Source organism: Physeter macrocephalus, chromosome 13, assembly GCF_002837175.3.
Source record: "Physeter macrocephalus isolate SW-GA chromosome 13, ASM283717v5, whole genome shotgun sequence".
Classification (NCBI taxonomy): Eukaryota; Metazoa; Chordata; class Mammalia; order Artiodactyla; family Physeteridae; genus Physeter; species Physeter macrocephalus.
The window spans coordinates 84,051,054-84,076,169 of NC_041226.1; the positions used below are offsets into that span (position 1 = coordinate 84,051,054).

At 59.0% G+C, this 25,116-nt stretch overlaps 1 protein-coding gene across 1 annotated transcript in view; it reads right to left on the reverse strand.

Moving 5' to 3' along the window:
• Nucleotides 1-25,116, reverse strand: part of VAV2 (vav guanine nucleotide exchange factor 2) — a 203,318-nt gene that overhangs the window by 49,862 nt on the left and 128,340 nt on the right. Inside the window, exons 4-8 of the mRNA XM_055089387.1 lie at nt 24,257-24,325; nt 7,830-7,932; nt 4,995-5,093; nt 2,836-2,904; nt 1,741-1,841 (exon numbers count right to left, since the gene is read on the reverse strand). Of these exons, the coding sequence (XP_054945362.1) occupies nt 1,741-1,841; nt 2,836-2,904; nt 4,995-5,093; nt 7,830-7,932; nt 24,257-24,325 (441 nt within the window). The remainder of the gene's footprint in view (nt 1-1,740; nt 1,842-2,835; nt 2,905-4,994; nt 5,094-7,829; nt 7,933-24,256; nt 24,326-25,116) is intronic.

Consider the following 25,116-nt stretch of genomic DNA (forward strand, 5'->3'; position numbering starts at 1 on the left):
CGCGCAGGCTCAGCGGCCACGGCTCACGGGCCCAGCCGCTCCGCGGCATGTGGGATCCTCCCGGACCGGGGCACGACCCCGCGTCCCCTGCGTCGGCAGGCGGACTCTCAACCACTGCGCCACCAGGGAAGCCCTAGGAATCGGTATTTTTAACAAGCTCCCAGGCGGCTTCGACAAGCAGCCAGGCAGAGGCACCACGAAGACAGAATCTTCGGGTTCCTTCTCCAAAGATTCTACGAGGGACAGAAAGCCAGGCACCGTCTCCTGATGCATCTCTGGAGATTTCAGTGGCTAAAAACCGCCATCTCCCGGGACCCTGCAATGCTGGCATCCTGCGAGCCCGTCACGTCATCTGGCTTCATCCGCGCCGGCATCCCGTCTTGAAGCGCCAGCTGCCAAGGCGCAAGGGAAAAGAAGCAGGGGCCCGAGCTCTCCGCTGGGACGGCAGAGCCGTCCTGACAGCTTCCCCCTCACACCTAGCTGGAAGCCTCCAGAATCCCAATCCCCCCTGCCAGGCTCCAGCAGGACATTCTAGAGAACAGAAGGCTGCCTCCGTACCCCCTCCATCAACTGGGGTGACAAACAGAGGCGCTAAAAGCAAACAATCAAATCGATTCCCAGGGGCCACGTAATAGCAGTACAATTTTTTTTTTTTAAGAAAAAGGTCCCTGCGTTGATTCCTAATGAGCTGTCACTCTCTCCCATTTGACAGTCTTGATTCTGGACCAGGGACCCCACTAACGGGCATGATTATCACAGGTGACTTTCTGGCGGGGTGGAGGCCGGCGCCCTCTCTGCGTCTAGACCCAGCCTAACCGCCTGGGAGGGGCCTGGAGGAGAAGGGCCGCCTCGGATGCTGACGAGAGCACCTACGCCCCCTCGGGCTCCGTGGACACTTGCCCCGAAGCTGCGGAGACTCGCACGGGACCAGGGCACCACTGGAAGATCCAGGGCTCTGCGCGTCTCGGTCCCGGAACCACGTCTCCCCACGTTCAGGGCTGAAGCCAGTTTATGCCAAAACGGCCACGCATCCGGGTCCAGGGCTGCCGTCCACACCCCCGCCCGGCTGCCCCGGTCCGGCCCCTACACCTGCCCGGTCACCGCAGCCTTCGCTGGGTGTGGACCCGCGTGTCGGCAGTGCAGGCCTGGCCTCCGCTCACCCTCAGGGCACCAAGGGGCACAGACGCCATCGCGGCCCCTGACCGACAGAGAAAGAAGTCGGGCTGTGGTGCCGTGTAGAAGCAGCGGCACGGCCTCAGCCCTGGGGACCCAGAGCCTGGGCTCTCAGCCACGGCTCCCCGCGGCCCCTGAAGCCCCTCACTCAGGCTGGCACAGGCGGGGCTGGGTGCAGCCAGTAGCAGCAGGTGCCACAGGTCACCTCCCCCCAGGCACAGAACTCAGGGCCAGACTCTCCCGGTGCCCGACTCCCCTGGGGTCTGCAGCACGGCAGGGGCATCGTGACGGCACGAGTGTCCTTCGGCCACCAAGACCCCCAAGAACAGAGGCAGAGGGGGCGGCCGGAGCCCCCGAGAGCCTCTTCCCATCCAGGCTGTGAGGGCAGGGAGGGCAGGCAGTTTTCTCAGTTTACCAGCGAGGACAGGGTGCGTGGGGGAGCATCGACCACCCCCGCCCCGGGCACCACGCAGCGGTAACCTGGGTAAACTCACCCACCAGCTCTGCCCCGTCCCCACGGCGGAACCGGAGAGGCGCCCTGACGCCCCAGAGGCCCCGGCCACTCACCGTTCCTTGAAGTCCAGGAAGACCTTGGCCAGCGTGCTGCCCCCCGCCATCATGGACACGTCGATGGCCCTCAGGAAGCTGTGATGCACCTTGATTAGGTCCTGGGACAAAAAGCAACCACGCGTGAACAGGCGCGGCAGGCTGGGGGGCACGCGGGCTCCGCGATCACGTGAGCTCCTTCCGGGCTGCCGTTTCGACGGAAGGACGTCCGCGTGAGCGGCCGGGCGCCGGGTGTACTTCCTCCCGCACGCACCGGCTGCCGCCCACAGTCTGCACCAGCCTGTCCGGACACACGCTGCCCGACGCCAGCCGGTACCCTCGGGACCCGCCCGCTGTGTGAGGGACCGAAGGGGCTCGGGGGCCCTGCGGGGTGAAGCCTCTCCACTGTGGAAGGGGGGCCGTGGCCCTGGGGAAGCGTGTCCACACTTCAGAGCGGAGGGGTGGCTAGCGGGCAGCACCGTCCCCCATCCAGGCTCCCAGTCCTTCCGTGGCCACGTGGGCCGCTGCTCACGGCGGGATGAACCCTGGCTCGGGGGGCGCGGGGGCCGCGAAGCTCCGGGGTCTGCGTCAGCCTCACCCAGGAGGTGACCAGCGCCCACCCCTCAAGCCGTTGGCATCCCGAGGAAGAACAGGGCCAGCGCTCCCCGGCGGGGCCCGCCCACACGCGGCTTCTGGCCGCGGCTCTGCTGACCACGTCGAGGTGAGCCTCCCCACGCGGGACGGCCCTCCGCTGCCCGTGTTCAGACGCCGCAGAGCAGTGAGGGCGCCCTGTCTGCTCAGAGAGGGGAGGGGACACACTTCCCTCCACTGACGACAAAACCTAATGCCTCCTCCAGGGCGTGTGCGTCCCAGGCACACCCGCCAGCGCAGCACTGGGCAGGGAAGCTCCCAGAAACTGTGTCCTCCGTCTCCTAAAACCCAAGTCCCCGAGAGAAGGGGGCCTGCTCACCACCCCCCATCTGTCAGCCACGAAAACGCCCTTTAGCCAGGATCAACCACGCAAGCCCTGGGCACGGTCAAGTGGGGGCCCGCCTGACGTCCGAGCAGGTTAGGACCCCCAGCCCACGCACGGTGAGCCAGCGGAGGGACCCTTACCTCCAGGTTGATGAAGATGGCTGCCATGTCCGCCGGGCTCAGAACCAGCCTCAGAGGGGTCATGTAGTTCTGCAAGAGAGAAGCCCATCACCGCCTGAAGGTGCCAGTCACCTTCGAGGCCGCAGTCGCCGGTCGGAGGGGCTCTAGCGGCCTCAGAGAAAACAGGCGACTGCGGGCAGCACCCCCGTTCCCCCGTCAAGGGTCCTGCGGGGCGGCCACTCAGCCCAGCACACGCGGGAGCTCCACGCTCACTGGAGAAGGGGCGACCTGCGCGGGAAGCGTGGGACCGGGAAGGGGGGTGGGGTCAGGCCTAAGGACCAGCGCGAACACCCGCCCCGCCGGGTGGGCAAAGCTCCACAGAGGGCCCCTTGCACGTGGCGCTGGACTTGCACCCTAAGGCCAGCCAGGGTGGGCTCCGCTTTTTGAGATATTTGAGAAAGCGGGGCCCTCCCGGGAGGTGAGAGGCATATGACCCGAGGGAGAGCCTGAGGACCGAGAAGGTGCCCATTCCCACCCGACACCAGTTCCTGAGCCTACACCCACGAGCGCACCCCCAAATCTGTCATCAAGAGGCCCACTCCAGCCCCGCAAGCGCCCCAGTGGCAGGGGTGCTTCTGCCCCTGGCCTCCTGGAGGCCCCCGCAGGGAGCGACCAGCCACCCTCCCCTCTCCCTGCCCCTTCGCCCACAGGGTCCTGGTCCCCCGGCCCTCTCCTTGGCCGCTGCGTGCAGCAGGAGAGACCTGTCCAAACGGACAAGCGCTGGTGGCTGCTGGAGGCACCCAGGCACTTCTCCCTGTGCCGTGCCAGCACCGGCCACTGTGTGACGCGGTTTCCTCACCTGACACGGGGGTGGCAACGCGGTTCGCGGAGGATGACAAACACGATCCTCCCCAAGAGCACCCAGCACACGCACACCCCGGCTGGGCACGCCCCCAGCTCAACCCCCGACGTGCACTGCACCCGCAGACGGGCAGCACCCGCCCTCAAAGCCCTCATTCCAGGGGTGGAGACGGGCCACAGCGGCCCGCCGGTTTTCTGCAACGCAACTCGGGCTACGTGAAGCCTGCAGGGCCCTGGAAGGAGCTGACCCGGGAGCTGGGACTGCTGGGGGCGGGCTGGGCAGCTGGGACCGTGTGTCTGCAGAAAAGCTGGTGGTCGGGGCAGGGGAGGAGCTGAAGGGCGGACACACAGGGGTTGAGTGGGGCGGGAGGAGGGGAAAGGTCAGAAGCCCGGGCCAGACCTGGGGCCAAGGGGCATCTCACGACTCCTGGCTGGAGGCTCCACAGTGCCCTCGGGAGTGGGGACCTCCTCAGGCAACCCCATCATGGCTACACTTGGCCCTACTCCGCAACGGAAGACTAGCCAGGAAGGGTCTACCTCCAACAGCGTGTTGGTTCTTTCACACCAGCGAGCGCTGCAGTTAGCAATGCGGGTGCCCAAGTGACAGGGAAATGGCACTGAGCCAGTGACCACAGGGGGCCAGGGCGGATGGCAGGAGAAGGCCCGTCCGTGGTTCCCTAGGAGCTGGGCAGCCCGGCAGGGAGACGGCACCGACCGGCCATTCAGGGGAGCGCACGGTCCGCCACAGGGGCTCCAAAGACTCACGTCACTGGGCCCAACCGCGTCCCGCGTGCAGGGCGCTCACAGTGGGTGGTATACGCTGTCGTCGCGGCTTACGGAGGGCGAGGCCGAGTGCAGACGGCACCCCAGGGAGGAGGGAGACGTCAAGAGCTCACCCAGCGCCTGGCCTGGGCGAGAGTGTATACAGAGGGCGTCTAGCTCTGGGTGAGGCTGCACACATGAAGAGCCTAGCTCAGCGCCTTCAGGAGCAGAAGCCATAATGATGCCCAGTTTAGGCTGGAAGGAGCCGCCGAAAGAAGCTCAGGAACAGTCCCGGGTCCGAGCTGAGGCCGAAGGGTAGGGGGTGGGACCAGGGCCGAGGGTGGCAGCTGACGAGGAAACTGGCCACACGAACAGCTTGTGTGGGGTCAGAGGGCAGAGGGCAGAGGACAGGTGAGGGCGACCTCCGTTTTGGTGGAGGGTGCAAAACCGAGAGGGCCCCTGAGCCCCGCCGCCGTCACCGCCGCCCTGAGTGCCTGCCCGGTGACAGCGTCTCCCAGGAGGCCCGGGTCCCGGGTGGACACGGCGGCCACGCCCACCTTCTCGATGTCCTCCAGGGTCCGGTAGTACTTGGCTTCCGTCTCCTGGATCTCCAGCAGGCAGCAGTTTCTCTTGTCATCCTCCGTCATGCCCATTTTCTAGAGGGGACACAGGAGGTCAGCCAGGACCCCGCCATGCCCTCCACCTGCCGCCCGCCCGGGCTCGGCCGTGGGGTCAGTGAGCGTGAAGGGGGCCGCATGGGAGACAAAAGGCCCTTCCCCTCCTTTCTGCAGACGGGCAGGCTGAGGCACAGGGGAGGGGACGTGGTGTGACCCTGAGAACGGACAACGGCGCAGACATGGGACAGAGGCTTCTGAATCTGTCTCCTCCAGACTGGTCACCCCCTCCAGCATATACAGCAGGCGTCACATGCTTAAAGCGCCAACTATCTGCACAGGGAGAGGGTCTGACCAGCTCCCTGAGGACCCGCGTCCACCAGCTGATCCACCCTCCCAGCTTCAGCCTGTTACTGCCTCAGAGAAAGAAGCCAATTCCCCACAGGGCTGGACTTCCCAAATGTCCACTGTCTCTGACCAGGTTCTGAGCTAACAGCCCGTCGGCAGGGGTCACTGAGGACACGCCTCTGAGGTGGGACTGACCAAGGGACTGTGGCCACAGGGGCCGGGGAAGAGGCAGCAGGTGGGCTGACTGGCGGAGGTTCTGTGGATGGTCCAGACACTCCTTAAGTCCTTTCAGGCTGACCGAGCAAAGCAAGGCTCCGGGGAAACAGTGCTGGGACGTGGGATGCGCCACTTGGACTCATACCTGCCCTGACGTCACCCTCCTCCTCCTCCCAGAAATGCCCCGGGGCCCCGCGTGGGTCTGCCGGGGCCACAGTTCCCCAAAGTAACCTGCCAGGCGGGCACATCACCCAGGGCCCCCCAGGCTCCTTCCCGAAGCCCGAAGCCCCGCTCAGCCTGGGAACTCAGTGCTGAGGGTCCACAATTCCCCTAAAACTGTGTGTAAAGGATGCGGTGGCCAGCAGCGTCTCCCTGGGGACAGGGTCCCGAGTTCCTCCCGGAAGGCAGAGGAAGATGGTGCTGGCAGAACTGACCCCGGGCCCCCCCTCCACCTGCCACTCACCTGCATGTATCTAATCTGAAAGCATGGAGAAATAAATAGGGCAAAGAACCAGTTAGCAGTGCTTATGCTTATTCGAGCCGAGCTTGGGGTAGTCGGGGAGCTCACCCACATTAGCCAACAGCCCCAGAGGTCACATCACACCCTCCGCCCGCCCGCATGTCAGCCTGCCGGGGCGGCGGGGACAGCACCAGGACCGAGCACGTGGCAGCCTCCCCACGGCCGGGCTCTGAGAGTGGCACCTGCCATCTCCTGGCGGTATCTTCCTTTAGAAACATCACTGTTCCCAATACTTTCCGCTTAGACCGTTCAGACAGCTCCAGACATGACAGGGGAGGTACATAAAACCAGCAGTTTTATCTCAGAGGATCTGGCGGGGTGGCAGGAGGCCCGCCCTGCCTGGATGGACAGGACAGCCCGTGAGCCCAGCGCCGAGACTTGGGACACTAAGCATCGCTGGGCAGGTGGGACGCTGGTTTGTCCCCGGGACACAGGTGGGCATCTCCCCCAGCCCCGCGGGTCCTGCAGACGCCTCGGGTCCTGTCATGTGCCTTCAGCACCAGGGACAGCAGCGGCCTCCGGGGAGCGCCCACTCGAGGGCTTTGCCAGCCAGGTGCAGACGGGGTCTCGCGGGAGCTTGTACAGCCAGGGGGCAGGGGGTCCCCCCAGACAAACACACAGGCCACTACACCCACACGCCCTCGCCTGACCCAAGGACACCCAGCTTCCACAGGGCTTGGGGAGTCGCGCGGCGCCCATCTCACTCGGCCTGCTGGCAATGCGGGAGGCCAGCCAGCCTCTCGGGCCGGGGCGGCTAAGCAGAGCCCTCGGGCCCCCTGAGCCCACTTCCCTGGAAGGTCCAGGAGCAGAGCTGCCTACCGTAAGGCTGCCCGGGGCGGGGGCAGACCTGGGCTCACAGACCCACAGCTGACTCTGCAGAGTGAGATGCCTGGTAATTGTGGGGACCGAAACCCACCTTCAGACCCTTGAGGGGCAAAAAGAGAAAGCCGTTCTTAAAGGCAGCATCTGGGGCTGTGAGCCACTGCCCGGCATCTCGGCACGTCTCCCGGCAGAGAGCGGGAAGGGCCTCTTTGAGAGGCCTCGTGGGGAGCTGTGTCCTACCCTTTTGTTTCTCCACCACCAGCTGGTGGCTCCCACACTGAGGGAAAAGACTGAAACCTGCTTTCAGAGAAACTTCCCCCATTTCTTTGGTGAAGGCAGATGGCATCAGAAGCCTCCACAGTGGGCAACTGGCATCGCGACCGCCCCCAGGAGTCTGGGGTGCGAAAGGGCTGCGGTCCACGCCACCAGGTCCCCGTCTCCCGTCCTGGTCTGGCAGCGGCTGCGGGCAGCACACAGAGCCGCAGCAGACGAACATCTGAGACGTGATTAGCCGACGCCGGTCGGCAATAAACATCCTCGCGCAGGAAAGACGCACGGCTGGCTGAGGGCAGAGGAACGCAGGCTGGCTGAGACCAGCACCGCGTCACTACCTACGGCTCCCCGGGCAGGAAGGACTCGGCGTCCTGCACGCCCTCCGGAGGAGACTTCCAGAGCAACACGTCCGGGGAGGTGGGGTGGCAGCGGTGTCACATCCCGGTCTCCCTAGAACATTTCATAGGGAAGGAGGGACCTGGCCGCCTGGCGCAGGGGATGAACCCCACGGGGGCCAGGAAGGACCGGGTGCAGCTCCCCGCCGGTGGCTCAGACGGTGGGGTCTGCGCAGAGGCTTTGAAGGAGGAGCGGGGGCTCACCATGGGCTGCTGCACCTCCACCTTGATGATGTCCTCGTAAATGTCGTCCCCTTCATCCTCGCACGGGACGCAGTCGTAGATGTCCTCGCCCACGTCATGCTCACTGCACGGGAGGGAAGCGGGGAGAGGGGTGGGGGGCTGAGGCCACGTCCACGAGGGGGCCCCCCGGAGGGAGAGGCGGTTGGGGCCACCGCGAGGCCCTCCCTCTCGGCCTCGGTGTCCTGGTCCAAGGACAGGGCACCTGCTTCCCGTGGTTTCTGGTCTTTTAACCCAGGCAGGCTGGGAGTGCCTTGCGCTCTGCCTGCCGCCCTTCTGGAAGGTCCCACCACGACAAAGCCCACCTACCCCAGCCCTTTAGTAAAAGCAGGGACGCACGCTGGGGCCCGGGGGCGAGAGGCTGCCTTCACGGGAATCTTGGCATAGCTGACGGACAGGCACGCCCAGCTCCGGGGGCCACATGCCCTCTCCCCGGGGCCCACGCCTGGGACCCGGAGCCCCGAGTGCTCTCGGCTCAGCCCAAGGCCTCCCCAGTCCCAGCCGTCGACGTGTGAAGGTCAAGGTGCAGGGCTCACAGGCGCGGGGACATTTTCCCCACCAGTCAGCAAGGAAGCAGAGCAGAGAGGGACGAGGAGCTTGTGAGGCACCTTCCCAAAGGAGCAAGGAGGTTACCGCTTCACTTACGATTCAGTACACCTTTGTTTTCAGCTCACGATCTTGCCAACAAGTTATCCCCTCTGATCTGCAAGACTCCAGTCAAGGGACACCTCCTCCATGAGGCCTTCTGGGGTCCCCCGCCCAGTCTGCCATCCGGGACTCGCCATCTGGAGCCCTTGTACCCAGGGCATATCCCTCTCACCGCATCTCCAATTATTTTTATAAGTGCCTGTGGATAAGCCTGTCTCTTCCCCAGACGAAACCCAACTTCTTAGTCCCTTCCGATCCCCACTCCTGATACAAAGTAGGTGCTCAGCAAATATTTCACTGAATGAGCCAACAGCAAGCGAGCCAACCCGACCTGTCCATCAGTTCCCACGGGCCCCCGGCCCCCAGGGGTCACTCTGGCCTGGGGATCGGGGACAGGAGTCACCCTGGGCCCAGGGCAGCCCGCTCTTCAGCCTGCCGTGGGCTCCGTCCTCGGGGCAGGCTGTGCTCAGAGGCCAGCTCTCCCGGGAGGCCCAAGCCAGCCCCGAGCGCCTCTCTGTGTGAGGACACATCTCACAGGCTGGCTCCAAGGAGGCCTGGCAAAGCGCTCTTCTGAAAGGCGTCAGCGCGAGGTGGACCACCTCCCGTCCCCACCGCACAGAGTCCGGGACGGCGGAGGGGAGGGAGGCGCTAGCAGAAACGATACCCAGCGGCTCTTACGAGTGGGTTTCTGGCCCCGTCCCAAACCTAGCTTTTGAATATTAGCTGTCATTCTAGAGGCTGGGGCGGGGGAGACAGATCGCCACAAACCTACTGGAGAGAACGTGCCGCGTTCAAGGAAGGTCGCGGCAGCCAGTCTCCCCAGAGCCCTGGACACCTCCCCCGTGGGGCTGAGCTGCAAAGGGACAGTGGGTAGACGCATCGGACTTCCCTCTGTGGCGGGGGGGTTCCAGGGACGGGGTGAGCCAGCGTCCACCTGGATGAGACCCCCGCGGGCAGCTGATGAGCAAAGGGCAGGAGAGGAAGCTGCTGCTTTGGGGGTTTGTCACGTGCTGTTCTTCCACCACCACTCCAGGTGCGAGGAAGCAAAAGTTGGCCTGAGGACAGAGCCGGATCACAGGGGGCTCGGCCAGCTGACGGACCCCCGTAACTGCGACACGGACAGTCACCCACCCACCGACGAGCCGGTCCACAGGGATGCCGGCGCACGTGTGGGCACCTGCAAAACACGTGTGCTTCTCAACTTAACACACCCTTGGAGATGGAGAGCACCGAGGCCCTTTCACAGATTAGAAAACCACACACTGAGGCTGCACAGCCGCTGCAGGGAGCTGTGGGGTGAGCTCGGCCCCAGCTCGTCCTTTCTCCCCTCTCCCGCCCGCCCTCCACTGCGAGACGAGTGTCTGGACGTCGGCAGTGCCGAGAACTGGGGTGCATGTGTCACCCAGAGGGTGACGGGGCACCCAGCTCCTGTCAGAACCAATGAGAAGGCGGAGAGGGGGTTCTGTCCCCCAAGGCGGGCCTTGGGAACGGTCACTCATGTTGACACCAATCACCCCCGCCTCTCCAGAGGCTGCCTCCAAAGGAAACAGTTCCCGCAGCCCTGCCCACCAGATTACTGGGGGTCCAGGCAAGTACCTGCAGGGGTGCCTTCCAAAGGATGCCAGACACCCTGGATTTTTGTCGTGCAGCCAAGCGAGGCTGGTGACAAAGGCACTGTCGAGAATTCTGACAGCGTGGAACAGAGGGGAGACAGGGAGGCCCCCGGGCTGCTCGGTGAGACACCTCGAAGGCACATCAGCCCGCTCATACCGTCTGAAGACAGTCATCGGCTTTGCTCTGATGGGCCGGTGGAAGGAAGTGGGGTGGATGGGGGGGACCTTGACAGTGAAATATTCTACGAGCCGATGAAATGAATAAAATGACTGAACGTCAGCCTGGAAAGGGTACTCGAGGCCATCAGGTGCAGGGACAGCAATCTGCCAGCCCAGGAGCCCCCTTTCTCATCCCACACTTGGGGGAACATCCTAACTGACCCCAGGACTCTATCCCATCCAGCTCAGAATCTTTTTCAGCAAAGACCCCCATGCAGCTCCCACCATCAGTCAACCGGAATCAGGGCTCGAGGTGCAACTGAGCCCAAAGCTCTCTGTCGTGCGGATGGGGAAGCCGGGGTGCACGGGCGGGGAACTGGCCACATGGTCTTTCGGAAGCCGCGTTGCTGCTCTGCTCTCTCCTGGTAGGTGGACCGGTCAGAATGCTTTCATTGGCTGAGGACCCGATGGCGTGGGCACTGAGGGCTCTTCAGAGAAATAGAACCGGCGAGCTGTCGATCTTTGGGTGATGCAGGCACCCGCCCCATTAGGACCCCAAGCAAGAGCTGTGCTTGACGGAGAGGACAGTGAAGGCTGGAGAGGTCAGAAGCTTCCCAGACGGCTGGGACTTGAAGGACGCTTGGACACCAGTGTGGACCGTGGGGTCCTATGGAAGGTGCCGAGGGGCAGAGTCCCTTCTCTGCCACCCTCTTCCCTGGCACCACCTGCATATCTAGGCATGCACTGACGTCTACATGCACCTACCGTGTCTACAGAGCACCTACTGCGTTTCGAGCATGGGGCGGAATGCCTTAACATAGGCTTCTCATTTGGGGGATAGGATTTAGCCTTAACATAGGCTTCTCATTTGGGGGATAGGATTTACGTAGATCGAGATGTACCCTTAGCGCTACCATTTTGACAAGGGGACGCCCCTGTGTAATTCACACCCCGTGACATCACAGAGCATCCTCATCTCCCCTGAAAGTCCCTCTCCTCCCTGATCGACCCCTCCCCCTCCCCTAGTAACCCGCCTCTGACTGTTCTTCACCAGAGATTCCCTTCATCTGTTCTAGAATGTCCATCAACTGCATCGTCTGTTACATTCACGTCTGTGTCTGGCTTCCCCTACTCAACATCATGCCCCTGAGATCCAGGCTGTTGCCTCCATCAGCAATTCATTCCTTTTTATTGCTGAGTCCTAATCCCACAATTTGACATCCATTCTCCTTTTGATGAACATTTGGGTTGCTTCCAAGTTCTGGTTATTGTAAATAAAAGCTGCTATGAGCATTTGCCTTTTTTTTTTTTTTTCCTGTGGACATGTGCTCTCATTTCCTTTGGAAACGAAATTCCATGAAGAGTGGAATTGTTGGATCAAAGGGGAGGTGTGTGTGTTTATCTTCATCAATAACTGCCAAGCATTCTTCCAAAGTGGCTGCAGAGTTTACTCCACCACCAGCAGTGTACACGAGTTACAGTTGTTGCGGTTCTCTCCAGCTCTGGCGGGTTCCAGCCTTTTTAATTTTAGCCACTAGAGCGGGTATGTAGTGAGATAGAATTGAGGTTTTATTTTGCATTCCTGCAAAGATTAAGGATGTTCACATTTTTTCTGTGTACTTATGGACATTTGCGTATCTTCCTATGAGAAAGGCTTGCTCAAGACTTCTGTCCATTTCTAAAAATTGGTTGCCTTATTCTTACTGAATTCTAGGAGTTCTTTATATACGATAGATACAAGTCTTTTGTCAGATATGTTTTTTGAACTTTTTTTCCCCAGTCTCTGGCATGGCTACTCATTTTCTTAATGGTGTCTTTTGATAAACATTCATTTTTCATTTTAATGAAGCTTAATTTATTGACTTTTTCTTCTATGGTGTCCTGACTCTATCCTGTGTTGCACCTACAAAATCTTTGTGCCTTGTGTAAGAAATCTCTGCTTTCTTCCAGGTTGCAAAGGACTTTCTCCTGTATCTTCTTCTAAGACCTATATGGTTTCAGTGTTTTTGTTTAGGTCTCTAATCCATCTCAAATGGATTTTTGTGTATGGTGTGAGGTAGGGATCGAAGTTCATTTACTCATCCGCACATGGATATATAGATGTTTCAGAACAATTTGTTGAAAACTTTCTTTTCTCCATTGGATTTCTTGGATCTCTTTGACAAAAACCAATTGACTATACATGTGTGGGTCTGTTCTAGAATGCTCTATTCTAGCCCATCAACACATTCATCTATCTTTATGCCAATACCACTCTGTCTCGATTAAGTTAGTTTTGTAGAAAGTCTTGAAATCAGGCAGTGTAAATCCTCTAGCTTTGTTCTTTTATAGGACTGTTTAGACCATCCTAAAGTCCCTTGTATTTCCATATCAACTTTACAATCACCTTGTCAATTAAAAAAAAGTCTGTTGGAATTATAATAGGAACTGTAGTGAATCTAGAGTTTAATCTGGGGGAAAATTGACATCTTAACAATATCATCTTCCAACCCACAAACCATAGTATACACTTTCATTTATTTAGGTCTTTAATTTCTCTCAGCAACATTTTGTAGTTTTATCATAGAGGCTTTAGAATTTAGGAAGCTTGGGACTACTGTTTTGTTTTGTTTTGTTTTTTCTGCCTTATTCTCTCTTTCTTCTCCTTCTGGGATTCTAATTATACCTGTTAGACCACTTGATATTGTCCCACATGTCTGAGGCTCTGTTCGTATTTTTCAATCTCCTTTTCTCTCTGTAATTAAGAGTGTATAACTTCCATCGAGCTATTGCATATTTTCAAGTTCAATGACTCTTTCCTCTGCCATCTGCAGCCTTCTATCAAGCTGATCCAGTGACTGTTCATTTGTTATCATGCTTTTTGGTTCTAAAATTTCCATTTGGCCCTTTTTTATAGTTTCTATCTCCCCACTGAGGCTCCTCATCTGTTCATTGGTTTGTTGCGTATTTTCCTCGAAGCCCCGACCATATTTATAAAAGCTGCTAATTGTGACTTCTAAGTCATCTCAAGGTTGGTTCCCCTTGACACTGTTTTTTTCTTGAGTATGATTCACTTGTTCCTATTTCTTTGTAAATTTGATGATTTTTTTCATTGGACGCTGGACGTTACGGATGATTCATTACAGAGATTCAGATCCTACTGTTTCTTCTGAAGAGTAATACTTGTTCTGACAGTTAACTCGGTTGGTTGTACTTAAACTTCAAACTCTATCTTCCCAGCAGCTGAAATGGCTGCTAAATCCAGTTTCCAGCTGTGACATTTTTTGCTGGAAATCTTAGGGACTGTCCTGTGTGTGTGAGGTTTAATGGTCAACCCAGGATTTAGGTGGATTCTATGAGCAGATTTGAGCCTGTGGGTCCCTCGCTTGCAGCATCCCCTGCCTAACTTTCTGGCTGTTCTACCACCCCCAATTTCTTTCCTCTGGCACCTCAAGCCAGCGGATTGGGGATGCCCTCATACAAAAGACTACACGTGCTCGGTCCCATCCACAGTGAGCAGCTCCCGAAGAAACAGTGGGTTCCTCCGGGTAACAGTAAGATGATACAGTCCCCCTCCCCCGCCCCCCGTACTCACAGGAGGAACAGGACCACAAGACTGAGACACTGGGAATACACCCCTGGTGGTTCCCCCAACACATGTCCACCACCATGATCTCAGCTGCTCTTCTTTCTCAAAGTCAATAAAGACAAGGAACAGTCATTCATGCAGGATCCATTTTCACCACATTCACCTCTTCTAGTTGACACAGGGCACTGGGGTTAAAAATAGGCAGCCAGAAACACCAGAGAGAGAGCTGTGCTCTGGCATCTGAACTTGGGACAGAAAAATCTCAAAAATGCAGACCCAATCACTTCTCTCTATTCTGCAACATGTCTGTTATCCAGAGCCTGTTCAGAACTTGTGGGGGAGGGAGGGATAAATTGGGAGTTTGGGATTAACAGATACACACTACTATATATAAAATAGATAACCAACTAGGACCTACTGTACGGCACAGGGAACTATACTCAATATTGTAATAACCTATTAGGGAAAAGAATCTGAAAAATAGATATAGATGTGTTTATAACTGAATCACTCTGCTATACGCCTGAAACTAACACAACATTGTCAATCAACTACACTTCAATTAAAAAAAAACAAAAAAAAACCTTGAGTAGTGAACGGTCAGCTTCCTGCCTGTAATGTCCTAACTTTACCGCTGTCTGCAGGGCCTCATTATAGAGCCATGAGGGCACTCATAATCCTACTCTCTACATTTACAATTCTTTTTAATTGTGAAAACACTCCCCAACCATTATTTAATTCAGGTCAATGAACACTAAGAAATACAGGTTCATGTATATTACACAAAACTGTAAAACAGTAGCATTAAAATTTCATCTTGTGCATGTTCCACAGAAGGGGAAATAAAAGAAAAAACAAAGAAGTGGGGTTTTTAAAAAAATGAAAACAGGGCTTCCCCGGTGGCGCAGTGGTTGAGAGTCCGCCTGCCGATGCGGGGGACGCGGGTTCGTGCCCCGGTCCGGGAGGATCCCACGTGCCGCGGAGCGGCTGGGCCCGTGAGCCGTGGCCGCTGAGCCTGCGCGTCCGGAGCCTGTGCTCCGCAACGGGAGAGGCCACAGCGGTGAGAGGTCCGCGTACCGCAAAAAAAAAAAAAAAAGTCATAAAAGTAAAGTTACACATATTTGTTCAACTCAGCAGTTAAGATGAAAAGACTCTCAGATTTGACTGGTTTAATCGATACTTATCCTAAGACCAATTCTGTGCCGGTAGGTAACGTGTGGAATCTGGGGGGACACAGAGATGACACAGGCACCAACGGACTCTGTCCCGTGGACCTCGTAGTCCAGATGGGGAGACAGACAGGGCAGCAGTTATGGCTGAGATGCAGACCCTTCTAAACTGGAGGAGTGTCATTTGTGTGGGGTGACAAGCTCTGGTTCCCAGTAGCTCTGTCCCTTTGGCGAACATCACATGGAAATTCCACTGTTACCCAAACTCTTAGCTAAGGCATCGCCTCCAAGTGTGAGTCTCCTGAACAGGGCAGGGGATAGATTACAGGCCTTAGGCATCTGCTAAAGCAGATGAGTTAATGCTGTGACCAGCTGTGCCCAGTGCATCTGACGGCCGTGGCTGTTGAATGGAGGAAAAGGAAATGACAGGTGTGGGCTCAGGAGTGGGGGAGCGGTGCAAAATGAGGTCCCCCGAGTGTCTGAAGTGTCCTGGAGTGCAGGGCGGTGACCTGGAGGTGGATCCCAAGGGGTATGGATCCTGGTCTGTTTCCTCCCTGCAACACGAGCTCGCGGACCACCCAGCCCTGCCCTGGCCCTCAGAACCGGAGCCAGCCCCCAGCAACCCCTGCACACCATCCCAGGGCGGAGAGGCAAGGAGTCTGTAGCCCCATCTGGCCTGGCGCACTCACCCCAACCCCCAGCCCAACCTCCCACAGTCCTTGAAAAGGACCCCAAGGCCCTGAAAAAACCCGAAAGAGCCTCTGAGTCTCCCCCCAGCAGGAGTCCATCGTGGCAGGTTGTCTCGGCTACACCCTGGTTCTTTTCCCATCATCACTCGGACCAACAGAGCCTTGTCTTGGGGTTTCAAGTTATCAGAGGCTGGGTTTCACGGAGAAACTGCATGTCCCCGCCGTGCTGGAGCCATCTGTGTACGTAACCGTGCTCGGTCAACGCTGGACCGCAGGGCTGGTGGGTCCCCTTCTCCTTCAGCTCAGGCCGGGGGCTCTCGTGGTGGGAACTTGACTCTCCCGAAAGTGACCCCCGTGGGGGGAAGCAGTCAGGCGAGTCCGAGACGGATTCTCAGCCCTGCCCGTGTCTGGCTCTGCAACTCTGGGCAGGAGAACCTAAGCCTCAGTCTCCCCATCTGCAAACTAAGGCCAACCCCCAAGTAGGGTCACTGGAAGGACCAGCCTCAATGGAGATGACCAGCAGAGGCCCAGCATACAGTAGGTGCTCAATAAGTGACCGTGGCCCACCACCCCACGGGTGAGAGGGGAGGGTCAATGAGACGATACTTAGCTCAGGGGTCCATGCTCGATAAACAGACACCGGCAGCATTAAATACCTCGGAGGTTCTGAAACGCGTCAGACTAGACAGTTGGGAGCCGGGTGTCAGCACTGATTTGTGTCCTTGGTAGGTTTCAGAGATCGCCCTCCTCTGTCCAGTTGTCCAGGAGAGAGCGGAGGACGATGTGAGCGGGGGAGTCCGGGACCAGGGTGGGGGCGTGGATGCCCGCTCGCGGATGAGCCTCCCGGCCAAGCCCGCAGCAGCTGCGCTGACAGATGCTAAATCCCGAAAATTATTCTGGTCCTCACAATGGCCTGAGATCCTCCAGGAGGGCCCGAGCGCGGCCTGCTGCCCTCCGGAGACGGCAGAAAGCTCCCCTCCCGCCGAGACCCCACGGGCCGCCCCCCGCCCCAGAAGCCTCGCCTGCCTGTCCCAATTTTGGTACAGAAAGTCAGCTGCTCAGAAGAGCCCCCCGCCACCTATGGAAAATCAAAGAAAAGCCAACAAACTCTCCACTGTCTGCCTCTGGCGAGCCTGTGTGTTTATGATGGACATAAACTATCGCTACTGACAGATGCGATATGCATTCTGGCCCCAGGCTGTCTGATGCTGGGAAGCGGGATCTCAAATCACCGTTTAACTGTTACTAGGAAACCACACCTGACATCTCCCGACCTCCGTCCACACCACCCAGTGCGGGCGGCAGGGAGAGGGGGCTTCAGAGGGCCCGGAGAAGCCAGCTGTCGGCTGGATGGGCTGCACGTGGGGACAGACAGACAGACAGACGTAAGGCGCTGCTAACACTAGGGAGGTTGGCCTCACGTGCCCTCGGCGGACCCTCCCCACGACAGTCGAGAGAGGGGCTGCTCTCCCTACAGATGGGGAAAGCAGGGCCCAGAGAGGGCAAGATGGTCCCCCAAGGTTGTAAAGCCATTTAGGGGCACACCTGGACAAAGACGTGGCTACCAGATTCCCAGAGGGGGCCCGGCTCGCCTGGCAGTGTGCTTCCTGCCGTAACTCACTCTCTTCCAGGGACTCTTTCTAAGCAGTAGAAGAGCCTTTCCACCAGCCAGACTCAGTCACAAGGATGAGGCCCAGGGGACGGTCCTAGCCAAGCAGCAGCTGGCTCGGGTTTCAATCCCTCCTTTGTCATGTAAAGTGTGCTGTGTGACCCCAGGCCAATCACTTACCCACGCTGAGCCTTAATTTCCCCAACTACACAATGGGGGCAGGGCCACCCACCTTGCAGAGTCCAGAAGGCTGAGATAACAGGGCAAAACTCAAAGCACCGGGCCTGGCACTCAGGGGGACCCACTGAACGGTACCTGGAACCATGCTTGGATCCTTAATATAAGAATAGCGGATGTCCAGGGCCTTGCCATGGCGTGCAGGGCCCAGCTCAAGCTACCTGCCTTTTCTGTGCTCTGTTCCCTTCAGAGGACCCGCGTGGGGAGCTTTCCTCTGGGGCGTGGGGGACAAATGCAGGAAGACAATGACAACACAGTGACAAAGATAATCCTGGTGGACTTTTTAATCTTCTGGGGAAGGGGCACCTCACTCAGCTTCTTGGAGGAGGTGACCTCTGGGCTGGGTTATGTAAGAGGAATAAGGGATTGGCAACCAATACAGCAGATATTATGTACATGACGGGGTTTTTTATAGTTAAATCCAACGTGTTATGCTTATTCATTTTTTAAAGGAATATTTCTTAAGTACCACCGTGTGTCAAATCTGTGTTGAACACACGGGAAATAATGTAAAAAGGGCCCAGTCTTTATCCTCTTGGGGTCCTGGAAGTTTAGCATCACGAGAGTGATTTCGAGAGGCCTTTATTAGACAGACTCTTGGCCACAGCCCAGCTGGTCCCTGCTTTCTTCCTGAAAACAGTCAAATGAATGTGTACATCCTTCCACACTGGCCTCCCCACCCTACAGAGACTGGGTTAAATCAGACCCCAGGAGCGCTGTGACAGCCTTGTCCTGAAAGGACCCGGGGTTAACTAGGTATTAAAAATAAAAATTCATGTTAAGTCTGTGTCGTATCTGCTGGCCTGCATAATTTAAATATTTAGCCAGGGCAGAGTGGCAACTGGGCATCTGCTCTGCATCCATTCAGAAGGGCCCCTGTGCTCTCTCTAGCACAGAGAACGAACAAGCTTCTTTCCTGAAGTGCTGCAGGTCAGGGTTTCAAGGTCAATGAAGCCCTGGGCCCCCATAGCAGCCAGGACCTTGCAAAACTGCACAGGCCCAGGTACCAAGGGGCCGAGATGTCCCTGGAGGGCAGGGCAGGGAGCCTCTGAGCCGTGGGGCACAGAGCCGCGGGGTGGGGGGTGGGGGGGGCTGTCAGTTGCACCAGTTGCACCGGCTCCTTCTCCGTAGCCAGAAGAGGGAGGAGCTACGAGCCTGTTTACCGCTCAGGGTGAGGACGGGCTGCCCTCTGACCTACCGACAGTCCTGCAGCCAGCTCTGGGAGGGCGGGGGAGCATTGGGCACCTTGTCTAGGCCACAGGGGCAGGAGAGCCACTGGACTGCACACACACGGTGACTCTGGGGCCGGCACGGCTAGCCCTCAGGTCCTGAGTAACAGACACACTTGAGACCCAGACTATCCCAGGACCCCAGCCCAAAATAAGGCAGTGGCAGGCCTGGTGGGGGCGGGGACAGGTTTCCTGAGTCACATTTTGGCAAATCCTATGTACCTTCCATCCCCTTCCAGCAACACCTCCTCCAGGAAGCCCTCCAGGTGTCCTGGCCTGTCGAGGTCTGATCCCAGTGGACACTGCCTGGATAGCTCCTGTGGGGCTTAGAAGAGCTGTAAGAATGAGAACTGCAGGGCCCAGGTCACCGCAGGGCCCTACCAGACAGCCCTGGGGCGGACAGGGCGGTCAGGCAGGTGGCCTTCTGAGTCAGACCTGCTTCAAAACCCCTCTGCCCCTCAGCCACAGGGCTCAGTGTTGGGACAGACCCCCGTGGGCTCCGTGGACGCTGGATTCTTTCCCTCTATCCGGCCGGTCCCAAAGCCGGGCCGGGCCTCCCAGACTTCACGTGAGGATGGAGAGCCCCTCGACAGGGAGGCACCAGCCGGCAAGGATAACTTTGAGGCACCCCCTCCACGCCGGGCGCCCCCCAGCACTGAAGCACACCCAGCTGGGGGTCTCTCCAGGCCTTCTGATGCAGGCCCTGCCTTCCTTGGTATGAGGAGGGTGGTCCTCCCAGCACGTCCCAGGGTGTTTCGATAATTCTGATTTCTTGCAAGCACCTCGTGGTGTCTCAAACCTGCCGCGCCTCTGCGGGGGCAGGCCTTGGCAAGGCTGCTTCTTCCACTGGGACGCCAGCCCCGCCCTTCAGCCGCTTCCCACTTGGGCTCCAAGACTCAGGGGTCACCTCTTCTGAGAAGCCTTCCCTGATTTCTGAGCTGGCATTCACCCGGCCCCACTCTGGACTCCCGTGGTGAACTGTCTCATGAGTGTCGTTTTTCTGTGTGCAAATCTGACTCCCAGCCCTGTGGGGGGGGCTCCCCCAGTGCAGATGCCTAAACCCTGGCCCACCCAGGAGTCGGGCAGGTATGAGAAGGTAGGGGGGCAGCTCCAGGTTCCCGGGAGCACCTGGAAGGAAACAAGGGGTAGCGGGAGGGACGAGCCATTAGGCAAATACAAGGTACTAATCGTCAGGGCAGTTTAAAAACAGGCCTCTCATTTGGGGCTCAGTTTGCTTGATGAAGCGTTTTTTAAGTGGCACTATTTTGTGTTAATTTTTTCAACCAGCTGCTCTATTATCTGATTATACATTATTCAAGGATCTCAAAAGTGAGCTCAGAGCGCCAGAGAACATAATCTTAGTTCAGCATCGTCCATTCAAACGCAGGGGGCTCTGCGCTGGCCCCCGGAACGCTGTTCTGGATCCGAGACCCGGGCTGCCCACGTGGGGCCACTAGGCCACACGTGGCTGCAAGCTCACAAACGTGGCCAGTGGGCTGACCCGACTCACATTCTGCAAGAGAACGTCAGCTACTTCTTTCATGATCTGTTATGTTAATGATTATGTGTTGAACTAGAGGACACACTGGGTTCACTAAAAATACATTCTTCAAATTCATTTCACCTGTTTCTTTTTTCTCTTTCTGGTGCAGCGACTAGAAGATTAACAATCGCCCAGGCGGCTCATGTTTGATTTCTCCTGGACAGCGCTGCCATGGCCATTTGGAAACCGGAGACAAAGGCCGCATCCTCGGTAGACCGGGAGGATGGGAACCGCTTCCCCTGCCTGGGCACTCAGGGTGTGCCCGCTGGGCGCTGTGCCACCGCAGTGTAGCTGAGGACCGACACCGCGTGTTACACACAGGGGAGCCGGGGCGCAGAGACCGGGTAACCCGCCAAAGCCCAGGTGGTAGGACACGCCAGAGCCGAGGCTCCAGGTCTGCCCAGAGATGCCCCTGGCTGCTTTGGGAACAAGGCAGAGGCTCCTGCACGGCCCGGTCGGTGCTCCTGCTCTGGGTGGGTGGAAGGGGGCTCTCAGAGTATGGCCGCATCTCGTGGGCTGAGGCTGCAGGGCCCTCAGTGACCCGCCGGGGCGACACTGGGGGGCTAAGACACGCCCGGTAGGAACGGCGCCTCTAGCGAGGATTCTGAGAGGGGCCCACGCGGGAGAGCCACATCTCTCCTGCAGAGATGCCCACGCTCTCCCCTCGCAACCCAGCACGCTCCCCACTCCCCACTCCAGCCGCCCGGACCAGACGCGCTTTAAATTTCCAGAAAGTGCACAGTACCCAGCTGGCAGCTGAACACATACATGACTGATCGACTGACTGAACAGAGGCGTTCTTGGGGCCATGCACAGCTGGCGGTCCCCCACTGGTGCCCAGACCCCCCACCAGGCTCGCCTTTCCCCAAACAGCTGCGGAGTGCCCGAGGTCTAGGAGATCAGGAGGGGCCCCTTAGAAACACGAGGTGATCATCCTTTCTGACGCCTGGCCAGAGCCCAAAGGAAAGAATTAGCCAGTTCTGCTGGAAACGTCACTCCCTGGCTCCCTGGCGCTGCCTGGCATCAGATCCAGGCCAGTGCCCCGTTCCCTGCCCCAGGGAGGCCAGGGAACAAATGACATTTCTGTTTGTGTCTTGTAAATTGCCATAATGGATAAATATGAATCCCAAGTCCGCAGAGACAGGATGCTAGGAAATCTTGATTTTCAGTAAAAGGAGAAGGGGGAAAAAAAAGCATGAAAAATTTATTAACCTGGAGCCTCTGGGACCAAACCGCAAGTTCAAGGCTCAAATTCATTCCCCTCCCCTATTAATGTATGATTTACGTTTGCAATAACTGCAGTCATAAGGAACTCATTGGATGAAGAAGGCTCACTCTTAATGTCATGGAATAATATTATTGAACTGTGTGCAAAGCCACACATCCCCCAGACTGGCTTCTCCACGCGAGAGGAATTCCAACCTGTGAGAGGTCAGACACATGCAGAATAGACCGAGAAAGGGGAAAATGGGCACCCGGGGTCGCTGGCCAACTCACCACCCAGGAATCCTCCAAACTGAACGTGAAAGAGCCATTGGGACAGGCTAAGCGGGGGGCCTGGCTGGTACAGAGGAAGCCGCACAAGGGCGGCGTGGGCCCCATCATCCTGGAACCCTCAGCCTCTGCTGACCCCTCATGCATGGCTCGGGAGGGCAGAGACCCCCAGCCTCAGCTTGGGGGTGACTCGGGAGAAATGGCAGATCAGGACCCGACACTCAGCACTGGGCAAGGGGCTCCGCGGGCACTGGGCAAGGGGCTCCCCAGGCACTGGGCGGGGGCACTGACTTTGCATGGTGGGGAGGTGAGGGTACAGGCTCGGGGCAAAAGGGCAGCTCTGCTGCTCCCTCGCTGAGTGACATGGGCCAGTAGCTTCCCTCCCGAGGCCTCAGTTTCCTTATCTGTAAAGCGAGGGCCCCCCTAGAACACACCTCACAAGGAGACTGGAGTGGGGGATAGAAGGAGATGAAGTACCAGCAGTGCACCCCTACCACCCCCAACATTATCGCTTGGGATGCACTGTTAGGCTGCGGGCACGGGGCGCCAGCTGCTGGGGGCTGGGGGAGGCGGTGACATGGAGATGCAGGGACTGACCTCGGGAACCTTCCGGTCTATCACAGTGCACCCCACAAACACCCCAAAGGCCAGACAGGGGTGTGGGTGCTCTGTGATACGTGGGGTGTGAGTGAGGACACTGGCTGGGCGGGCGGATGGACGGAGGGTGAGAGGCTTCCCATAGTGGCGGGCATTTAGGCCCGGACTCAGCAGACAGGGAGAGGCTCTCCAAGGCAGAAAATGCCGGGAAGGGCGGGCGGGAAGCCGTTCCAGCGCGGAGCTCAGCCAGCAAGGGGGCTGCAGACGGGTGGGGACCCCTGGGGGGCCTCCCTCCGGCCGTGCCTCTCTGAGCCTCGGTTTCCTCACCCCTTATGGGGGGTGGGGGAAGGTGGGCAGCCACTCATTCAGCCCCGCACCTCGGGAGGCCCCGTGGGTTGGACTGCACCTTTCTCGACATTTTCCAAGTCCTCCTCTGATTCCTGGGACCGGGCAGTAGCATCCAGGTAGGGCCCCAGGCCCTGGTTGTGACTCGTGTGGACCCTGGGCCCCATTTGCCCCCTCAGCGTGCTCTCCACCCTCGGACCCCCATGGGGTCGACCAGGTGTCCCGAGGATCGCCACCACACTCACACAGCCCAGTTTCCGGAAGATGGGCTGGTGGCAGCTATGCCCACTGGCCGCTGAGTGTTTCACTCACAGATCACATAATGTTGGGCGCCTCCAGCTTGCTGCCCACATGCTGATTTTTCAATGACTCAAATTATTTAAATGGATAGAGATCCTGCAGAGAATATCTGCCCAGGCCCCATATCCTAGAGGCAGCCTGGATGGGGGTGGGGAACGAGCTGGGGGCTTTGACACAGCAAGTGCACAGCAAGTCCCGGCTCTTACTCTGATTAGGATTCTTATTCTCAGTCTGTGCTGTAAGATGAAGGAGAGAGAGGCCACGGGTCTTCCCAGAAGGAACAGCCGTTTATCCGGGAACAAAGACAGGAAAGAGGCCCCCAGGGGCAGGAATCCGGGGAAGAGGGTCGTCCGCCTGGCCTGAGGGCGGTGGGCCGGCCAGGTCAGGGGCCGCGTGGGACCACCCCGCGGCCTGGGCAAGCCCGTCACCTCCCGGGGCCTCGGTTCCCCCTCCTGCAGGAGGGGGCAGCCCTGCCAGCTCCACCCCGCCGCCCCTTCTCCGAGCAGCAGGGCACATGACCCCACCCCCGGCCACAGCTGACCGCGCAGAACCCAACCATCTCTTCTGGACGAGCCGCCGCCCAGGGATTTCTGCCAGTCCCTGGGGGGCTCCAGGACCATCAGGTGAAACGGCCGGGGAGGGACAGCTGGACCCAGGCTGCATGAGATGGTGCAAGAAATCCTCGGAGAGAGGAATCGGGGGGGGACCCGGGGCAGGCAAAGACGGGGCCTTGGGAGAAGGGGAGACGCCCCAGTGGCTTCAGGTGGCCTGGCCTCGGCCCAGCCCCAGCCCGCGTCAGGCCAGAGACAACCCGGAATCACCAACTGCCTTTGCCCATGACCCGTGCTCCGGGGGCCCCGGCTTCTGGAGACGCCAGCTCTCTCCCATCCGCAGCACAGCCTCCAAGGGCCGAGCTAGGACACCTCCCCAGCCCCACCGCAGCTTCGATAGAGAAGCCCGGCAAAAGCCAGCCCTCCTCACGCCTGAGCCTGGGGAGGAGGGCCGCAGCCACGTCACCAGCAGACACGCTGGGAGCCTCCCGGAAGGTGGGGCGAAGAACCGCGCATCCTCCCGGCCGGGGAGCCACGCCACCACCCCCGCGGGGACGGCCCGGGCCGACGGCCGAGAGCAGCGCCGTCGAGGGGCCCGTGTGAAGCCCCGCTCCCCCCCTCCCCCCGCCTGGCTCCTTACTCTGCCAGCTCCTCCAGGCTGCGGTACACGTCATCGTCACTCTCCGCGGTCTCCTCCGAGGGGAAGGGCCTGTGGGAGAGGAGACGTCAGGGGAGTGAGCAGGTCTCGGTGGCCCCGCCGCCCTGGCCGGGCCCCCAGCCTGTGGTCCACCACGGGCCCCCTGGAGCGCGCGCAGGAGCAGGCGGGCTTCTGTCCGCTCCCTCGTGGAAGGAAACGGGGTGCACGTTACGCGGCTGCGTGATGCAGGACCAGCCAGATGGAGGCGCCTAGAGTGAGGACCCCACGCCCAGCTCGGCCCCGGACACCGGAAGTCGGTCCCCTCTGTCCAGGCCCCGGCATCCCTGCTGGCAAACGAGGGAACCGGGTCAGGGACAGCAGGAAGCTTCCGTCCGTGCGACTATCCTGCTTCCACACGCCAGGGGGACCTCAGACACGGGGATGTGGGCTCCCCCGGGCATCCTCGGCGGGGAGCACGGGAACCTGTCTTTAGGAGACAGAGAGGGTGGGCCATGAGCCCCAAACTTATCTGGACTTGAGACCCTTATTTTCCATGAAAATCTCCCAGTTCTGTACTGGGGGGATGCCCAGGGTCCCCGCAAACTCTGTCCCCCCGCAGACGCATCTGGGAGGACTAAGAGAAGGGCCCAGGTGTCAGGAAGCTTCCCGGCTGGTGTGAGGAGGGCGGCACGGCAGGGTCGTCACCTGCAGACAGGCGTCTACCTGGGCAGCTCAGAATCCGTGGGAGGGGAACTCACGGGGAGGAAAAGGGGCTCCCTGGGAACGCGGGGTCTCGGGCCGCACCTGTCACTACTGCAAAATGAACCTGGGCCCGACTCCTGGGAAGAGGGGCGGAGCCGGCC